The sequence below is a fragment of the Mirounga leonina genome, unplaced genomic scaffold, assembly GCF_011800145.1.
Source record: "Mirounga leonina isolate KUSES-001 unplaced genomic scaffold, KU_Mleo_1.0 Mir_114, whole genome shotgun sequence".
Classification (NCBI taxonomy): domain Eukaryota; kingdom Metazoa; phylum Chordata; class Mammalia; order Carnivora; family Phocidae; genus Mirounga; species Mirounga leonina.
In genome coordinates, this window is record NW_023270265.1 from 20389242 (window position 1) to 20409484 (window position 20243).

Genomic DNA, 20243 nt, shown 5'->3' on the forward strand with positions numbered 1-20243 from the left:
GAAACTATAAAGTAGGGATGAAGAACTTTTTTTTTTAAAGATTTTATCCATTTATCTGAGAGAGAGAGAGAGAGAGACTGCGTGAGCATGAGAAAGGGGAGGGGCAGATGGACAGGGAAAGGGAGAAGCAGACTCCCAAGCTAAGTGCAGAGCTGAGCCTGAGTGGGGGGCATGATCCCAGGACACTGAGATCATGACCTGAGCTGAAGGCAGACACTTAATTGAGCCACCTAGGCGCCCCAAAAATGGAGATTATAATACAACCCATCTCAAATGGTTAATAAATACAAAGTGCTTAGCACAATGCCTACCTAGCACATTGTAAATGCTCAATAAATGTTAGCTATTATTATTATGTCTAATTTACATCTGGGATATATATTCCAGTATAATTTTTATTTTATTTTATTTTATTTATTTATTTGAGAGAGAGAATGAGATAGAGAGAGCACATGAGAGGGGGGAGGGTCAGAGGGAGAAGCAGACCCCCTGCTGAGCAAGGAGCCCGATATGGGACTTGATCCCGGGACTCCAGGATCATGACCTGAGCCGAAGGCAGTCGCTTAACCAACTGAGCCACCCAGGTGCCCCTATTCCAGTATAATTTAATAAATATACAGAGTGTTGAAATAAACAAGCACTCACAACATCTTGAAATACTGATTAAGTGGGAAATATTGAGTAATGTGAATTTTATTTTGGTTGTACAATATTCAGGGGAGAGAGGTATCCCTTTCTTAAAACCATATTTACTAATGCTTATATTTTATACTAATGTAATATCATTACCTCATTTAATCTCAGATGAGAGTGGTGTAGTGTGGATATATATGGAGTCCAGAGAAACTGTCCAGGAATAAATGTGGGCCTAACCATGACTGAGGCCCACCTGTCCACAGCACCTTGGGAAAGCCTGAGTCCCCAGTGAGAGTGGGCTGTGTAGTTGGCAAACTTCTGAACATTTCAGTGATAGCATTCACTGTTTGATCTTCAGTGCAACACAAGAGAAAAGCTAAAAAACATTTTTATATCTGGGAACCAAGTATTTTAACCAGGGAGATGGTTTTGTTTCTTTACTGGTTAAATGAATGGACTCTGGAGCCAGAGGATGTAGGTTCAAATTTTGCATCTATCATTACTAATAGATCTATTGAAGGGATTACATGAATTAGGCATGAAATGTATTTAATGTAATGCCTCATACGTAGTAAATGCTCATTCACTCATTTGTTCATTCATTCAGTAAATAAATGTTTATGCAGCGCCTACGGTGTGGCAGGCAGTAGTCTAGGATGGTCAATGGTTTTGCTGTTGATAGAGCAAGATGAAGACCTGGACAGTCCCTGCTCAGAGGGAGCTTGTATTTTAGTAAAGGGAGCTAGAAATAAACAAATAAAAAAGTGGTATTGTGGCAGTTCCCCAGCACCCCCTGCCCCCCCTCAGGTGTGGCTGGAGCTTGAAGCATTCAGGGCCTGGGACACCGCAGACCCGGAGCCACTCAGGGGCTGCTCTTCAAGTAGCTCTTCAAGTCTGCAATAAAAAAATGGCCTCCAATTAAACTAGATTGCAAAGAATGGTAAAGAAGGAGCGCCTGGGTGGCTTAGTCAGTTAACCATCTGACTCTTGATTTCGACTCAGATCATGACCTCAGGGTCATGAGATCGAACCCCGATTCGGGGTCCACGCTGGGCATGGAATCTGCTTAAGATTCTCTCTCTCTCTCCCTCCCTCTGCCCCTCCCCCTCCCTCTCTGGAAAAAAAAAAGGGAAAGAAAGAGAATGGAAAGAATAAAAAACTAGAAGAGGCAGAGCCTGAGGAATCTGTGGTGGAAAAAGTACTGGACCACTGGGTAGTGAAGGGGAAGGTGGAGTATTTCCTGAAGTAGAAGGGAACTCACAGATGCTGATGATACTTGGGAACCTGAAGAAAATTCAGATGGTCCAGAGTTAATTGAAGCATTTCTTAATTCTCGAAAGCTGGTAAAGAAAAAGATGGTACCAAAAGACAATCTTTATCTGACAGTGAATCTGATTATAGCTCATCAAAGAAGAAAAGAGATGTTGCTGATGAACCAAGAGGCTTTGCCAGAGGTCTTGGTCCTGAACAAATAATTGGTACCACAGACAGCAGCGGAGAATTCAAGTCTCTCATGAAATGGAAAGATTCAGATGAGGCAGACTTGGTGCTGGCAAAAGAGGCAAATAGGAAGGGTCCTTAAATTGTAATTGCTTTAAAAAAAATTTTTTTTTTTAAGTAGGCTCCATACACAGGGTATAGCCCAACATGGGGCTTGAACTCATGACCCTGAGATCAAAACCTGAGCTGAGATCGAGTCAGGTGCTTAACCCAGGTGCCCCCACTGTAATTGCTTTTTAAAAAAATTTATTTATTTATTTGAGAGAGAGCGAGAGCGCCGAGGGGCAGAGGGAGAGGGAGAAAAGCAGTCTCCCTGCTGAGTGTGGAGCCTGATGTGGGGCTCAATTCTATGACCCTGAGATCATGGCCTGAGCCAAAATCAACACTCGGATGCTTAACTGACTGAGCCACCCAGGTGCCCCTATAATTGCTTTTTATGAAGAGAAACTAGGCATTCTTGTCCAGAAGATGAAGCTCAATAATTGCTTGTGTTGCTTTACATATTTATAGATATATAAATAAAATCTGGGTTTTGGTTTTTTTGATTTATCAGTGTGAAGAAATAACATTCTAATGAAAATCAACTTTGATATGTTTGTTTTGAAGTAGTATTGGGGGAATTGGGGATTTTTGCATCTGTAGCACCGGTTACTTTGAACAAATAAAAGCTTTCTGTAGTTGCTTCCTTTATCAGAAAAGAATATTTGAAATCACAGTAAATTATTCCCCTGCTTTAGAGAACACCTTTTCTAAATGTCGGGGGAGGGGCGCCTGGGTGGCTCAGTTGGTTAAGCATCTGCCTTTGGCTCAGGTCAGGATCTCAGGGGTCCTGGGATCTAGCGTCATGGCAGGCTCTGCGCTCAGCAGGGAGTCTGCTTCTCTCTCTCCCTCTGTCCTTCCTCCTGCTTGTGCTCTCTCTCTCTCAGGTAAATAAATTAAATTTTAAAAAATGAATAAATGTTGGGGGAAATCTTCATATTTGTTACTCAATCAGAATTTGTGTATAAATCCTATATGCTTGAGGACCATTCTGGGTTTTTTGTTTATTTGGTTTGTGTGTGTGTATACTTAAAATACGTATGTAAATGGTTTTCTTTTCTTTTTTAACAGTCACCAAAACAAAAACAGCATTTTATAACCATGGATAAGCCTGTGGCATGGATGCCATCATTTTCAGCAGTCTAAGAAATAAATCACTTAAAGATAGATTTTTCCTGAAGCCTTAACCTTTCAAATTTTGTAATTAATTGGACAATTTAAATATAATGTAAATAATTTAAATTGGACAATTTAAAAGCAGCCATATCCATATCTACAGTCATATAAATGCAAGTTCATTTGCAAGATCCCTGAAAGGAAAATATTACTACTGCCAACAACTTCCCCACCCAAATGAGAAAACTAGACATGTTTTAGTTGGGTAACAAAACCTAGTTAAATAGACATTTAAAGGTTCCTTCTAGTGAACCATTCCTTTTTAAATTTTTTTAAAAATTTACTTATTTGAGAGAGAGAGAGAGAGAGCATGAGCAGGGGGAGGGGCAGAGGGAGAAGCCAACTCCCTGCTGAGTGAGGAGCCCAACGTGGGTTTCGATCCCATGACCCTGAAATCATGACCTGAGCCAAAATGAAGAGTTGGATGCTTAACTGACTGAGCCCCCCAGGTGCTCAGAACCATTCCTTTTCAAGAATTTGAAATCCCTGTGCTGTATTGACTAAAAGGTCATGATTCATGGAATGTCTAAGACTTTGTTCATGGAAACTTAATCATAATCAGATGGTTAGAGATGTTGGCAATTTAGGACCTGCAGGAATAAATGGGTGAACAAACTTAAATCCAAATTCTTGACCTGCTTGTTTTTTCTTTACCCCAACTCATTCCTTACATGTGGGCTCAATCTTCTCACTATTTGAGTTACTGTTTCAGCATAAACCAGGGAAAACAGTAACTTGCCGGTCACAATGTTATCCGGCTGCATATTGTTTATTGTAAATACTGGTAAACAGTGGTCAATAAGGTTTTATATTAAAAAAAAAAAGTGGTATTAAGTGCTATGATGAAGAACAAAACAGGGCGAGGGAGGTCCAGGGATGCTGTTTTGCAGAGAGTGGCCAGGACGTAAATGTCAGCTATTACTATTATTTCATTACATTACATTCCTAAACCCTTTTGCTGAGAGAAGAAAAATAGGACAAGTGAGAGGAGAGGGAGAAAGGGCAAAAGGAATTAAAGGAAGCTAAGTGAGACAGGAGTGAGGAATAGAGAGTGCATTGAACAGGATGAACAGGAAAACCAACAATGAGGAGAAGAAAGAGAATAGTTGATGTTATAAGCTGGGGGTGGGAGGGAAGAGGAAGGAAAAGCTAGAATGGAACTCAGAGAATAATATTGCTCTTCAGTTGCTCAATGGACTTGAAAATGTTTAGCTTTGGGATGGGTAAGCCAATGGAGCTTTCAAGACATTGTTCTGAGGGTAGGACTAGTGATATAATTTGCCAGACCCAAGGCAAAATGAAAATGCAGGCCCCTTTGTTCAGAGATTATTAAGAATTACAAGGTGGAGATGGCAGAGCACTAAGCCAAGAGCAAGCACATAGGTCACATACTGATGAACCAGCCCTGTCTAAGAGCTTAGCACACAGCCTGGCACACAGCAAGCATTCAGTAAAAATGGTCGTTGAATGAACAGAACCTAGGGCTAATTACTTTTGAACTTCTCTGAGGACTGGCTCATATTTCAGAAAAACTGACTTTATTTGGCTCCAATTTCAAATTTCCTTCTATTGTTCTCCACCACGGGGTCCAGATCTTTATGGAACTACACACTCCTGGACATGGTTTTTGCGGCAGGAATCCTCTTGTGGCCTGGCTGGGCTTGGTTCATATCCTCTTGCACTTACAGAGTGTGGCCACTTGAGGTCACTGCACCAACAAGGCAGAAGTTAAAGGACTACCCCAAAGAGTGAGGGGCTAAAAGGCACCACTGGTGGAAGGGTTAGTTATTAAAGCCTCTCCTTTACATTTTGATACAGTTCTACAGTTATATAAGTAGGGCTTTTAAACTCCGTAGGAAGCATCTGAAAGATGTTAGCCAAGTCTTGAGACGATGAAGATCAGGAAGTCAGCTCTAGGGTTCCCAGGAGTGGGGAGGGGCGTCATTCTTTAGAGATGTCCCCTACCTTATGAAACATGGTTTCACCGCATTCAAGCTTAACATCAGAAGTATCTGCAGGTGGATCATTCACTTAACAACTATTAACTGGGCTGGACAGCCAACAAAACAGACATTGTTCCTGTGCCAGGAAGTGGAGAGAGACGCAGCGATCTGTTTACCACCACAATATGTGCCTCAGAGGAGGAGCACTGCCTCCAAAGGCAACAAAGAGGCACTTGACTTCTCTGAGATCTGGAGGGATCACTTAAGTGGATCTGGAACCAAGAGTCTAACCTCAAGGACATGGTCCTCTTTCCTCCTCTACAACAGAAAACAAATTTCAGGCAGTTTCCACCTATCGAGCATTCAGAAAAATGAAGTTCAAGTTCAGAAAATCCTGATACAAAACCAGGATACTTGGTTAATGATTAGGAAAAAGAACATTTTTGTGTCTGGTTTTTATTTGTATTTTATCAAAGAGGAAGCTAAATTCAGGGCTTCCTGTTTAAAAAATAAATGTCTGATAGTCCTGGTCTCTAATGCTAATGTTGATTGAGCTCTGGGCTAGACATTATGCAAATACTATCTCCTTTAATCCCCACACAACTTGGTGAGCTAGGAGCTGTTATTGTCTCTAATTCACACTTGAAGAAACTGAGGTTTAGACAAGCTAACTAGCTCTCTGGAGGCCCAACATCTAGTAAAAGATGAGCTGGAATTTGAACCCAAGCAGCTAAATGCCAGACCAGGGCCGCTGCTTTCTACGGACTCCTTCTGAGGGACGAACTTTGCCAAGGTTGGTTATGAGTCTGCAGACAAGTGGCTCAAAGTAGAAGTCATTAGTGACAAAGAATGTATTTACAGGTTAAATCCTTACTTTGATGGTTAGTTTCCTACTGGACACAGAATGCATCTCTTGTCCTGCCAGTCTTCCTGGTTTACATTTCTCCTCCCAGGAGTCCTGAAGTGAGATTTTGAGTGGATCTCTGGAAGTCAAAATCTACTGACCGAAAAATAACCCAATATGCATGTGCAATCTGCCTGTGTGTGCCCCACAACCCTCCAACCTCCTTAGACCAGACTGGTTAAATCATCTATCTCATGGGTAAAACAACATTGGAACATGCTTCTTGGCTGGCTTTTTTTATTAATGGGAGAAACAAGAACTGGTTAATAGCTCCATCTTCTTCAACTCACTAGCTCTGTGGCCTTGGACAAATGACTTAATTTCTTTTTCTTTTTTAAAGATTTATTTATTTATTTTTGAGAAAGAGAGAGAGAGCATGCACAAGCGGGGGGACGGGGCGTAGGGGCAGAGGGAGAAGCAGACTCCCCACTGAACAGGCAGACTGACGTGGGACTCGATCCCAGGATCCTGGGATCATGACCTAAGCCAAAGGCAGATGGTTAACGGATGGAGCCCACCCAGGCGCCCGACAAATGACTTAATTTCTGTTAAGTCTGTTTCCTCATATTAAGCTGGAGATAGTGAAAGTACCCCCATAGGTTTAAATTAGACTTCAGTAAAATTAGTAGTAATTAAATTCCCAGTTAAATTACTGATTAAGTTAGTAAAGATTAAATTAGATGATATAAAGGACTTAGCAAGTAGTGTTCAATATATAGCTATTGTGGTTTTTATTTTGGCCTATAGCTGAAATTCTTTATATTTTAGAAATGTATCACTTAGAATAGAATTAGAGTAGGCTTCTTTTGCGCATTTATGTATTTGTTATATCTATGCCTGAAGTTAAAATTGATATAGTTATTTAGAACACTTAGCTTTAAATTCTTAGCAAAAAACTTCAGGTGCTAACGGAACTGTCAGCAGTCACAAAGGGAACCAGCAAAGGCTGTTTCAGAAGGAGAAGTATATGGACTTCCTTCTGTCTTGACTTGAATTGAGGGGGAGATACTGCTGCTTCTATTGAAGTAATCTCTATGGGCAGGTGTTGAAACAGGCCTGGAGTGAGGACTGCCAAAGCAGGGCTGGCTTCCCAGACTAGGGGCTGGGTTTGGGTAGATGATGTCAGGATTGGTGAAGAGAAGAGGAGAAGGTCTTGGGTAATGAATGCTCAGGAAAGGAATGTTCCATCAGGAAACAGTCGCCAAATAAGAAGGTGGCCTGCTCTCTTCACCTTGCTTTACTCTTCAGAATAATGAATTCTGGCCGTGCACATCGGCTGAGCTAAGATGGTCTGCCATTTCCTGCAGAGAGAACTGGCTTCCTCTTCTCTTTGTAGGAAGATATAAAATTTGTCCTCATTTCATATGTTTTGGGGCTCGATTTTCAAAAGGTTTTTTTCTTCTCTCAAGAGCCGAAACTGCAATTCAGATGTGCTAACACCAGGTGCCTCAATCCTTGTAGATGCAGTCAGCTAAGAAAAAAATTCAGTTTTTTACTACTCAACAGAAACCATGGCATGAAGGTCCCAAACAATGGGGTCCAGGTACTGGGTTTGGCTTGATTCAAGGATAAAATTCAACCATGTAAAAACAAAAGTCCATAAATATTGTTTCTTGAATTGAAGCCCTTGATAAAAGTGGGCATCATGGAATTTGAGGTACACATTTGTCTGTTATTACTACAGATTTCTATTAAGGCAACTGAGTACAACCATGTAAAATGTTACATTTGATGTCAGTATGTAAAGAGCAAATTTGAAAAAACTAACTTTTTACAATTTAATAATTGTTTTAATTCCAAATTGTTACCAATCACAGATTAATCAAACTCCTACCTTATGCTCAGACCTGTTTGGCATGCTCCTTTCTAACTCATCTTGAATTCTTTCCCATGGCTTCAGAGCTTCAGCATTGTCTGGTTTCAAAACCCCTTCAGCTTTCTCTCAGCCACATGCAGAACTCCATGGGGAACTATAGAAAATTGCAAAATAAAAAAAAAAAGTCAACCCTGAACTTAAGGTCTTTAACATAGTGTGACAGTGCTGGAGGCCTCGGAAAGAGGTTTTTTGTTTCTGCATATTCTTGCAGCTTGAGAAAGTGGGATTTCCTAGAGGAGATCTGGATTCTTCTATACCAAACAGGCTTGTGATGGGGTGTCTTGGTGGAAAGGGCAGTTGGATGTAGCAGAGCTTCCTTAGTCTTCCAAGCCAGTATGTACTAAGGTCAGTTGCATTTTGATTCCCTGGGGGCCAAGTGTACAAAAACAAAACTCAAAAACGTATGAAAAGGAACTGATCAAAACAACTGCACACTATTAAAACAGTTGGTAGTGGAGTGGACAAATGTGCTAAACTGAATCTAGAGTTAGCAGAGAAGGTTGTGATTAGATAGGGGAATTTTTCTTTTTAAGATTTTATTTATTTATTTGACAGAGAAAGACAAGCAAGAGAGGGAACACAAGCAGGGGGAGTGGGAGAGGGAGAAGCAGACTTCCTGCACAGCAGGGAGCCCGATGTAGGGCTCGATCCCAGGACCCTGGGATCATGACCTGAGTCCAAGGCACAGGCTTAACGACTGACCCACTCAGGTGCCCCTAGGGGAATTTTTCTGAAGGAGATATATTTGAGTTGAATTTTCCAGGGAGGACAGAAACTTCAGATTAATGGAAAGGAGAGCATTTATATATGTTAGTAATGTTTACTGGGCCTTTACTATATGTGGCAGGCAGAATAATGGCTCCCCAAAGAGGTCCGCGTCTTAATCCCTGAAACCTGTAAATATGTCATACATCACAAAGGGATGTTGCAGATGTGATTAAGGTTAAGACCTTAAGATGGAAGAGTATTCAGGATTATATGGTTGGGTTCAAACTAATCACAGGGGTAATTAAGAGCAGAGAATCTTTGATGGCCTAGGTCAAACTCAGAGAGAGATGTGACTACAGAAAACTGGTCAGAGAGATGCAGTGTCGCTGACTTTGAAGACTGAGGAAGGGGGCCATGAATCATGAAATCTGGTAGCCTTTATAAGCTGGAAAAGGTAAGGAAATGAATTCTCTGGAAAGGAACACAGTCATGCTGACACCTTGATTTTAGCCCGGTGAGACCCTTGTTGGACTTCTAACCTATAGAACTGTAAGATAATAAACTTGAGTGTTTTAAGGTACTAAGTTTGTGGTAATTTGTTACAGCCACAATAGAAAACTAATATAATATGAGATAGGGATATGAGGTTTAGACATTACAATTTTGGTCATTTACAGATGGGGAAACTGAAATAGATCCTAGGTTCTTGCTCAGTGTCACTCAGCTCTGAAGTGAAGGAGCAGGGAATTAAATTGACGATACCTGTCTCCAGAGCTCATGCAATACCACCTCCCAGGAATTTTTGTGAGGAGGAGGATGGAGATAAGCTTCTAGTAAAAGCTCACTGAAGGGGGTGAGTTACACAGCTGGATAGCAAAGAGCTTGGTTCACTCAAAGGGGAGTTCAAAACCTTGGGTTAATGGGGACCGAAAAATAGTTGTCCCTCAGGTTTAGGTTTGCACTCCCTGATTATCTTCCTCAGTCACTGCTTCATGACAAACTGGTTTACTCAATGTCTCACAACAAGTCATTAAACAGGACTCTCCTACACTTGTACTTTTCCGAAGCCACCCCTCCTCTTTCCCATCTGTCTGATGCCTGCTCCTCTCAAGAGCTTCCACCCCTCCTCATCCCAGCTACAGCCCCTGGAAGGCACTTGGGTTCAAGGATTTCGAGAACTAAGGCATGAAATCACACCTTGCTCTGGACCTCTCACGTATCTTTGCCATTAAGTGTCATAGTTTTTCGTCATTTAATTTTCCTCGTGCTTATGACTTATTTCCAAGGTGACTGGCCACTGTGAACTTCCTGCAGGCAGAGACATGAATGCACCCGAGCCGTAGTCATGGTCGTCAGCTGGGATCTTCTTGGTACATTCCTAAAATAAATCTTACTCCCACACACAATTTTGATTTTCTGGAGTGGACATTTTCTTTTCTCTGACTCTCTACCTCCCAGTGTACATTAGGCCTCCTTGTTAAATGTTCCTGTAGCTTTTACTACAGATCGAAGGTGATTATTTCATTGTCGACCTGCCTCATTAGTAAGGTATCTTGAGCGCGTTAGCAGAGAATCTGGCACACAGAATACAAGAAGGATACACGGTAAAGCCAGGCCAGTCACTAGGCCAGTCACTAGATAGCAATTAGGGGCAAGTAGAGGGGGAGAGCGGAAGGCGATGCGTCTTCACTCCTCGCCTCGGGCCGGCAGCACCCTGCGCTCTGACAGGTGCTGGAGCTGAGACCTGGGTCCGGTCGCGTGCCCGCATGCTGCCTCCCGCACCCTCCGCGCGCCCCCGCGCTGTCTCCGCGCTCGCCCCGCCCCCCGCCCCGCCCCCTTGCGCGCGCGCCTCAGGGTGCTCGCCCCCGCTGTCCGCGCGGCGCCGCGCCTCACTGGCTCCTCAGCTTCCAGCCAAGATGGCGGAGAATGGCGATGGTCTGGGCACGGTCCCGGAGCATGAACGGATATTGCAGGAGATTGAGAGCACCGACACCGCCTGCGTGGGCCCCACTCTCCGGTAAAGCTTTCATCCCCCGGGGGCCTCGCGCTGCCGCCGCTGGCTGCTCATCAGGAGCCGGGCGGGGCGTCCGCCACCGGCCGCGCGCCGGGCGTACCGACAGGTGGTGCGCGCGGAGGCGGGCGGGGGCGCTCCGGGGCGGCGGGCCGAGACCTGGGCCGGGCCCGGGCGGGGAGGGGCGGAACGGGCGGCTGCACCTGTAGGCACGGCCCGCCTCAGCCCCGGGAGCTGTCACCGCGCAGCCTGTGGGTGTGGCCGCCGCCGCCGCTCCGCTGACCCCGGGGTCACAGCGGTAGGACTTGGGGACGCGCCTTGGGCCTCCCGCGCTCCCGGCGGGGCTGAGGGCGGCTGCGCCTTGGGCCTCCCGCGCTCCCGGCGGGGCTGAGGGCGGCTGTGCTGGGGCGAAGGTTAACTGCCAGCAGCCGGCGTGACTGAGATTAGGAGGCGCCCGCAGGTGGAAACCCTGGCGCGCAGGGCTGCGACGGGCGTGGGAGAATTGAAATTGAGCGGGAGTCGGCGGCACCATTATCCCCCCGCGCGGCCGGAGTGGGCGAGAAGGGAGCGTAGGCTAGCGGGGAGGAGCTGATGCTCAGGGGCGCGCTAATGTGACCTAGCGCTCCCCCGGCGCGCCTTCTGGAGTCCGGGAAGCTTTTACTTATTTACGAACGTTTCATTAATTTTGCATTAACTTTCCCGTTTATTTTAAAAAGGATCTCCACCCTTTAAAAATAGTACTAGGTAATGAATATTCCAGACTGAATACCTGCTGGTCTAATAATAGAATATTAGCTGGGCACTGTTGTGATCCATTAGATGAGGTTAGGCATTCTCATCAAGAATACGTGCCTTTGGGGCGCCTGGGTGGTTCAGATGGTTGTACGTCTGTCTGCCTTTGGCTCAGGTCGAGATATCCAGGTTCTGGAATCGAGCTCCACATCGGGCTCTCGGCTCAGCGGGGAGTCTGCTTCTCCCTTTCCCCTGCCTCTCCCCCTGCTGTGCTCTGTCTGTCTCTGTCTCTCTCTCAAATGAATAAATAAAAAAACTAAAAAAAAAACTAAAAAAAAAAAAAAGAATAAGTGCCTTTTAGGGGCGCCTGGCTGGCTCAGTGGGAAGAGCATGCGACTCTCCCTCTCGGTGTCATGAGTTCGAGTCCTCCGCTGGGTGCAGAGATTATTTACAAATAAATAAACTTAAAAAAAGTGCCTTTTAAATGTAAAGTTTCAGCTTTCGTAACAATGATATTGAATTTTTTTTTAAAAGATTTTATTTATTTATTTGAAAGAAAGAGACACAGCGAGAGAGGGAACACAAGCAGGGGGAGTGGGAGAGGAAGCAGGCTTCCCGTGGAGCAGGGAGCCCGATGTGGGGCTCGATCCCAGGACCCTGGGATCACGACCTGAGCCACCCAGGCGCCCGGATATTGAATTTTTTATTCACCTATGGAAGTTAGGAGTGATTGTGCTTTAACATTATTATTTTCTTCAGGATACACTTCCTAGAAATGAAGTGCTGTATTTTTGTGGACCTGTGGATGCAGTATGAAGTGAAACTATTTCAAATTATAATGTAAATCCACCTTGCCCTGAGAGTCCGGAATGTTTTGCCCAAGTCCTACCGCTGAAGTGTGCAGTCACGGAAAAAATCATTTAAGTTCTCTGAACCTCAATTTTCTTACTCCTGTACTTGGGTAGGGGGTGGGTATTTAGATGCCCAGGACATTAGAGGCCTTGCCTATCTGTTCACTGCTGTATCCCTAACACCAAGCATGTGGTAGGCACCTGATAAGTTTTTTTGTCACATGAAGTTCTTGCTGTGATATGGTAAGAGTAATTAGTACATTTCCTTAATTTTCCAACATAATAATTTCTTTTCATAAAACTCTGGTCATTTGGTAATGAAAGTAGAAATCATAGATTAAAAGGAAGCTTTGTTTTCCTGACTGCAGGGTATGTGGTATAGTTATCAGAACAGCCAATTTTTGAAAATAGTATGGGTTATTAGGGAGATACTTCCTCTTGGGGAAAAATGCTAGGCACTATCTTTGAAAAGAGATGAAATTAACTTAGAAGGAAGTTTTGAAATATATTGAGAGACTTTTGTGACACAAATAGAATATATGTATTCACAGTGTTATTCTGTTCTCTTTTGCTGGGCAATTGTGTCACCTCCTCACTTTGTTGAAACCCACGCTGTTTTCTTTGGCCAACTCCAGTGACTCATACTTATCCTATATATACACTTGTCATCTCATTTACAAGCAGACTGTCTACACACACATAGAAGGCACTACTAGCAGGCCTTTCTCTTGAATAGTGTTTAAGCTATTACTGTTTTTTACCTAGGTTTCACTAAGTGCTAATATTAAAATTTTAAAAACCCTTTTATTGGAAAATAAAAAGTAGAATAATGCAATGAACCATTATGAAGCCATAATCTTGCTTCAGTTCAACCCCCAGCCAGTGCCATTCGATCTGCTCCCCTATCCACTCTCCCTCACCCTGCATTATTTTGAAGCAAATCCCAGACATCAATTCATCTGTAAATATTTTAGTATTATGATTAATTTTTGTTACTTCCCAGTTATCTTTTACCTGGCCTGTTGGCTTACGATGTTGTTCTTATTTTTTTTCTCAGTGGGAGACTTTTTCAGCCTCATCTTTCCCTGATTTACTTTTATTCCTGATGATTAAGTGAGAAGCATGTTACGCATTTTTCACAGGGGCTGGCATATAGTATGGTTCTTCGATCACAGTGGAATTAGATTAGGAGTCAGTAATAGAAAACTGGAGAATACCCAAATAGTTGGGCCCTGAATAACACACATCTAAATAATCCATGGGTGAAAGAAGAAACCAAAAGAGAAGTTAGAAAGTGTTTTTGAACTGAATAAAATGAAAACACATTAGAATTTGTGGGATACAGCTAAAGTAATAATTAGAGATTTATAGCACTAAACATCTTTACTGGGAAAGAATGGTTTCAAATCAGTGACCTCAGCTTCTAATTTAAGAAACTAGGAAAAGAAGAGCAAATGAAACCCAACAGAGCCAAAGAAAGGAGCTGATAGATAAAGGAGATGATAAAGGTTGGAGTGGAAATCAATGAAATAGAAAATAGAAAAACAGAAAGTCAGTGGAATGAAAACCTGGTTCTTTGAGATCTGTAAAATTGATAAACCTCTAAGAGAAAGAAAGGGAGAAGATGCCAATTATCAGGAATTACTAATTCCTTTTTTTTTCTTTAAGATTTTTACTTCTTTATTTGACAGACAGCGAGAGAGGGAACACAAACAGGGGGAGTGGGAGAGGGAGAAGCAGATTCCCTGCTGAGCAGGGACCCCGATGTGGGGCTCGATCCCAGGACCCTGGGATCATGACCTGAGCTGAAGGCAGACGCTTAGCGACTGAGCCACCCAGGCACCCCAGGAATTACCAATTCTTGATACTGTATCAGAATGAGAGAGGTAACATCACTGCAGATTCTGTTGATATTAAAAGAATATTACAAATAATTTCATGCCAATACATTTGACAACTTAGAAGAAATGGACAAATTCCTTGAAAGATACAAACTATCACAGAAGATAATTTCTCCAAATTGGTCTTTAGATTTGGACAGTCTCAGTCAGAATCCCAGCAGAAGGTTTTTTGTAGAAATTGACAAGCTGATTCAAAAGTTCATATGGAAATGTATAGGACCTAGAAGACTCAAACTGACTTGGGAAAAGATGAACAGAGCTGGAGGACTTACACTACCTATTTTAAGGTTTATTTATAAAGCTATAGTAACCAAGCCAATGCGGTATTAGCATCAAGATAAACAAATAGATCAGTGAAACTGAATAAGAGAGTCTGTAAATAGATTCACACATATGGTCAATTAATTTTTGACAGAGGTACAAAGGCAGTTCATTAGAAAAGGATAAACTTTTTAAATAATGGTGAAACAGTCGGATATCCGTATGCAAAATAATGAACTTTGATCTATGCACCATATTTAAATAGTAACCCAAAGTGGATCATAAACCTAAATATAAAATGCAAAACTATAAACTCTTAGAAACCATTGGAAAAAATCTTTGTGACTTTGGTTAGGCAAAGATTTCTTATATACTATTCCAAAAGCATAATACATAAAAGAAAAAAATGATAAGTTGGAGCTCAACATTGAGAACACGTGGTATTCAAAGATACTATTAAGGGAATGAGAAGTCATGGACAGAAAATGTCTGAAAATCACGTATCTCATTAAAAAATGTTGTGTCCAGGGCTCCTGGGTGGCTCAGTTGGTTAAGCGACCGCTTTCGGCTCAGGTCATGATCCTGGAGTCCCAGGATTGAGTCCCACATTGGGCTCCCTGCTTGGCAGGGAGTCTGCTTCTCCCTCTGACCCTCCTCCCTCTCATGCTCTCTGTCTCTCATTCTCTCTCTCTCAAATAAATAAAATAAAATCTTTAAAAAAAAAAAAAGTTGTGTCCAAATTGTATAAAAGAAATCTTTAAGACCAGATAAGAAAGCAAACAATCCAATTAAAAAATGGGTAAGTGATTTAAATAGATACTTCACAAAAGAAGGTACACACAGGGCAAATAATCACATGAAAAGATGGGTAAGGACATTAGTCATTAGAGAAATGTAAACTAAAACTTCAGCATTGAATCATGCTATTGGAATGTCTAAAATTAAAAAGACTGACCATACCATGTATTGGTGAGGTGGGACACTGGCACTCTCCTGCGCTGCTAGGGGAATTCCATAGCGTCATTTATCAGGTTGAAGAAGTTCCCTTCTATTCCTAGTTCAATGTTTTTATTATGAAAGAGTGTTCAGTATTTCACATGCTTGTTCTGCATCTATTGAAATGATCATGTGGTTTTTAAATCCTTATTGTATTTATGTGGTATATTACATGAATTAATTTTGAGGTATAAACCAACCTTACATTTGTGGGATAAATCCCACTTGGTCATAGTGTATAATCCTTTTTATATGTTGCTGGATTCTGTTTGCTAGTACTTTGTTTAGGATTTTTGCATGTGTATTCACAAGAGATACTGGTCTGTTATTTTCTGGTGATGTCTTTGTTTGGTTTTGGTATGAGAATAATAGTACCTCATATAATGAGTTGGTTAGTGTTCCCTGAATTGAGATGACCATGTGGGTTTTTCCCCTCTTTGTTTTAGTCATGTGACATGGTACATTTTTTTTTTTTAAATGTTGACTCTTGCATTCCTCGGATAAATCAGTTTGGTCATGGTGTATAATCATTTTACTACATTGTTAGATTTGGTTTGTTAGTATTTTGTTGAGTATTTTTACATCTATATTCATAAGAAATATAAGTGTGTAGTTTTCTTTTTGATGTCTTTATCTGGCTTTGGTATTAGAGTAATGCTGGTCTCATAGAATAAGTTAGGGAGTGTCCCTCCTCTTAACACTTTTTGGAAGAGTTTGTGAAGGATTAGTGTTAATTCTTTAAATATTTGGTAGCATCCATCAGTGAAGCCATCTAGCATTTCTTTGATGGGATGGTTTTTGTTTTGTTTTGTTATGTTTTTTTTTTTATAGATTTTGTTTATTTATTTGACAGAGAGAGCGAGAGAGCAGAAGCAGGTGGAACAGTAGAGGGAGAGGAAGAAGCAGACTCCCTGCCAAGCAAGGAGCCAGATGCGGGGCTCAATCCCAGGACCCTGGGATCATGACTTGAGCCGAAGGCAGACGCTTAACCAGCTGAGCCACCCAGGCACCCCCTAAAGTATTTTTAAAATTTCTTTTATGGGATGCCTGGGTGGCTCAGGTCATGGTCCCGGAGTCCTGGGATTGAGCCCCATGTCTGGCTCCCTGCTCAGCAGGGAATCTGCTTCTCCCTCTCCATCTTCCTCTCCCTTTGCCCCTCTCCCCTGCTCATGCTCTCTCTCTCAAGTAAATAAATAAAATCTCTGAAAAAAAAAATTTTCTTTTATGATTTCTTCTTTGACTCATTGGTTATTTAGAAATGTGTTAATTTCCACATATTTGTGAATTTTTTAAGTGTCCTTCTGTTATTAATTTCTAATTTCATTACATTGTGGTCAGAGATCATAATTCATATAATTTCAGTTCTTTTAACTTTATTGAGGCTTGTTTTGTGGCTTAACTATGGTCTCTCCTGGAGAATGTTCCATGTGTACTTGAGAAGAATGTGTATCTCTCTGTTGGGTGGAATAATTCTATAGATGTCTGTGAGGTCTCTTTACCTTAAAGTTGTGCAAGTCTTCCTTTTTGATGTTCTGCTTAGTTCTATTATTAAATATAATGGATAGTTTTTGTTTCATGTTATTTTGGACTCTGTTGTCAGTATGCTCTCTATTATGTGTATACTTGTTATATATTCCTGGTTGATAGACATTTTATTGTCATAAAATATTCTTCTTTATCTGTAGATTTGTTTTAAAGTCTATTTTGTCTGATATTAGTATAGCCACTCTAGCATTTTTATGGTTGCTTTTTGCATGACATGTCTTTTTCTGTCCTTTTACTTTCAGCCTATTTTTATATTTGAATCTAAAGATTGCCTCCTACAGATAGCATGTTGTTGGATCTTGTTTGTCATCCAGTTTGACAGTCTGCCTTTTTTTTTTTTTAAGATTTTATTTATTTATTTGAGAGAGAAATCACAAGTGGGAGGCGGAGGGGCAGAGGGAGATGCAGACTCCCCACTGAGCAGGGAGTCCGACATGGGGCCTGATCCCAGGACCCGGAGATCATGATGTGAGCTGAAGGCAGACGCTTAACTGACTGAGCCACCCAGGCACACCAGCCCCCCCCCGCCCCTTTTTTTAAAGATTTATTTATTTTAGAGAGAGAGCAAATGAGCTAGCACAAGTGGGGGGAAGGGCAGAGGGAGAGAACCTTCAAGCAGACTCTCTGCTGAGCATGGAGCCTGATGTGGGGCTCAGTCTCACAACCCATGAGATCACAACCTGAGCCAAAACCAAGAGTCAGATGCTTACCGACTGAGCCACCCAGGTGCCCCAACAGTCTGCTTTTTTTTTTTAATTGTTTAATCTCTTTATGGATTTAATGTTGTTATTTATATAGTTGGATTTATTTTACTGCCGTTTTACTTTTTGTTTTCTGTATGACATATTTCTTTTTTGCTTCTCTGTTCCTCTGTTCCCTTTTTACTATTCTTTTATTGAGTATTTTCCAGTGTGATTTTTTTTTCAGTATCTTTTAAAAAGTTATTTCTTAGTGATGGTTCTCAGAATTGACTTCAGATTTATTCTAACTTAAGTCCAGTGAAATACAGAAATGTTACTTCTATATATCTCTATTTTCTCTTACCCTTTTTTTTTTTTTTTTAAGAGAGAGAGCGTGTACAAGTGGGGCAGTGAGAGGAGCAGAAGGAAAGGGAGAGAGAGAATTTTTTTTTTTTTTTTTGGGAGAGAGAGAATCTTAAGCAGGCTCAGACACAGGGCTGGATCTCACGACCCTGAGATATGACCTGAGCTGAAATCAAGAGTTGGACGCTTAAGTGACTGAGCCATCCAGGCGCCCCACTTTCCCTTTTTGTGCGGTTATTGTTATAGGTCTTATATCTGTCTATGTTACAAACCCAACAGTACATTGTTATAATTGTTACTTTATATAACTTTTTGTTTTTTTTGAAGAAGCTGACAAGTATATAGAGTTTGTTATATTAACTCAATTATCATTTCTGATTGTCTTTATTTTTTGCTGGGTTTTAGGTTGTCATCTAGTGTCACTTTCTTACCCTAGTACAGCTTTGCTTCTACACCTCCTTTGTTCTCTTATTGTCAAATATATTGTATTTCTATATGTTAGGCCACAAATAGAATTATGTACATGTTGTTTTATGAAATTGCTTTTTAAGTCAGTTAAGAGATACTGTTTATACTGTCTTTTATGATTACATAGTTTTCTTTACTAGTATTCTTTTGTGTGTGTGTGTGTGTGTGTTTATATTGCCATCTGGGCTCACTCTTTTGATTGTAAAGAACTTCCATTAGTTTTTCTTCTCTTTTTTTCTTTTAAATATTTATTAGAGAGAGAGAGAGAAAGCGAGAACAAGTGGCAGGGAGGGGCAGAGGGAGAGTGAGAAGCAGACTCCCGCTGAGCAGGGAGCCGGACAATGCGGGGCTCCATCCTAGGACCCGGAGATCATGACCTGAGCTGAAGGCAGACACTTAACCGACTGAGCCACCCAGGCACCTCTCCATTAGTTTTTCTTGTAAGGCTGGTCTGCTGCTAATTGATTTTCTCAGTTTTTGTTTATTTGAGAATGTCTTTGTTTCACCTTCACTTTTGAATTTTTTTTTAAAGATTTTATTTATTTATTTGAGAGAGAGAAAGAGAGAGAGCATAAGCTGGGGAGAGAGGCAGAGGGAGAAGGAGAAGTAGAGTCCCCACTGGGCAGGGAGCCCGACGCGGGGCTCAATCCCAGGACCCTGGTATCATGACCTGAGCAGACACTTAACTGACTGAGCCACCTGGGTGCCCCATCACCTTCACTTTTAAAAACTATCTTTTAAAAGATAGTTTTGTTAGATATTAGACTCTTGGTTGACAATTTTTTTCTTTTGGCACTTTGAACATGTCATCCCACTGTTTTTTTGGCCTTATTGTTTCTGTTAACTTTATTGGTATACATTGTATGTGATAAGTGGTTTTTCTCTTGCTACTTTCAAGATGTTCTGCTTGTCTTTCATTACTTCTACTACGATGGGTCTGGGTATGGATCTGTTTGTGTTTATCCTTCTTGAAGTTTGTTGGTTATATTAGATGTCCAGATTAATGTTTTTCATCAGAGTGGGAATTTTAATCATTATTTCTTCAAATATTCTTCAAATATTTTTTCTGACATTTTTACCATCATAAAATATTACTGGTGCCCCCATCATGTGTATGTTGATATGTTTAATGGTGTTCACATTTTTCTGAGGTGTTGTTCATTTTCTTCATTCTTTTTCCTCTTGGTTCTTTGGATTGTATAATCTCTATTAGTCTGTCTTCAAGTAGTCTTTCTTTTGCCAGTTCACATCTAATGTTGAGATCCTCTAATGCCTTTTTCATTTCTGTTATTGACTTTTCTTTTTTTTTTTTAAAGATTTTATTTATTTATTTGAGAGAGAGAGAGAATGAGAGACAGATAGCAAGAGAGGGAAGAGGGTCAGAGGGAGAAGCAGACCCCCTGCTGAGCAGGGAGCCCGATGTGGGACTCGATCCTAGGACTCCAGGATCATGACCTGAGCCGAAGGCAGTCACTTAACCAACTGAGCCACCCAGGCGCCCCATGATATTGACTTTTCAACTCCAGAATTTCCATTAAAAAATAATTTCTATTTCTTTATCAATATTTTGTTTTATTAGACATCATCATTCCTTCATTAAGATTTTATTTATTTATTTGTCAGAGAGAGAGCGCACGTGAGCACAAGCAGGGG

General features: G+C 41.5%; 1 protein-coding gene and 1 pseudogene across 3 annotated transcripts in view; both read left to right on the forward strand.

Annotated features, from left to right (window-relative positions):
- EXOC6 (exocyst complex component 6) overlaps positions 1-20243 on the forward strand; it is a 230351-nt gene that overhangs the window by 5546 nt on the left and 204562 nt on the right. The window contains exon 1 of one of the 3 annotated variants that reach the window (XM_035025198.1): positions 10669-10799. The exons of 1 other annotated variant lie outside the window; for it this stretch is intronic. In XM_035025198.1, the coding sequence (XP_034881089.1) occupies positions 10699-10799 (101 nt within the window). In that variant the 5' untranslated portion in view covers positions 10669-10698. Of the gene's footprint in view, positions 1-10668; positions 10800-20243 lie in introns of those variants that run through there. One more of the 3 variants, XM_035025176.1, reaches the window with a different exon arrangement.
- Positions 1060-2257, forward strand: LOC117998178 (annotated as a pseudogene).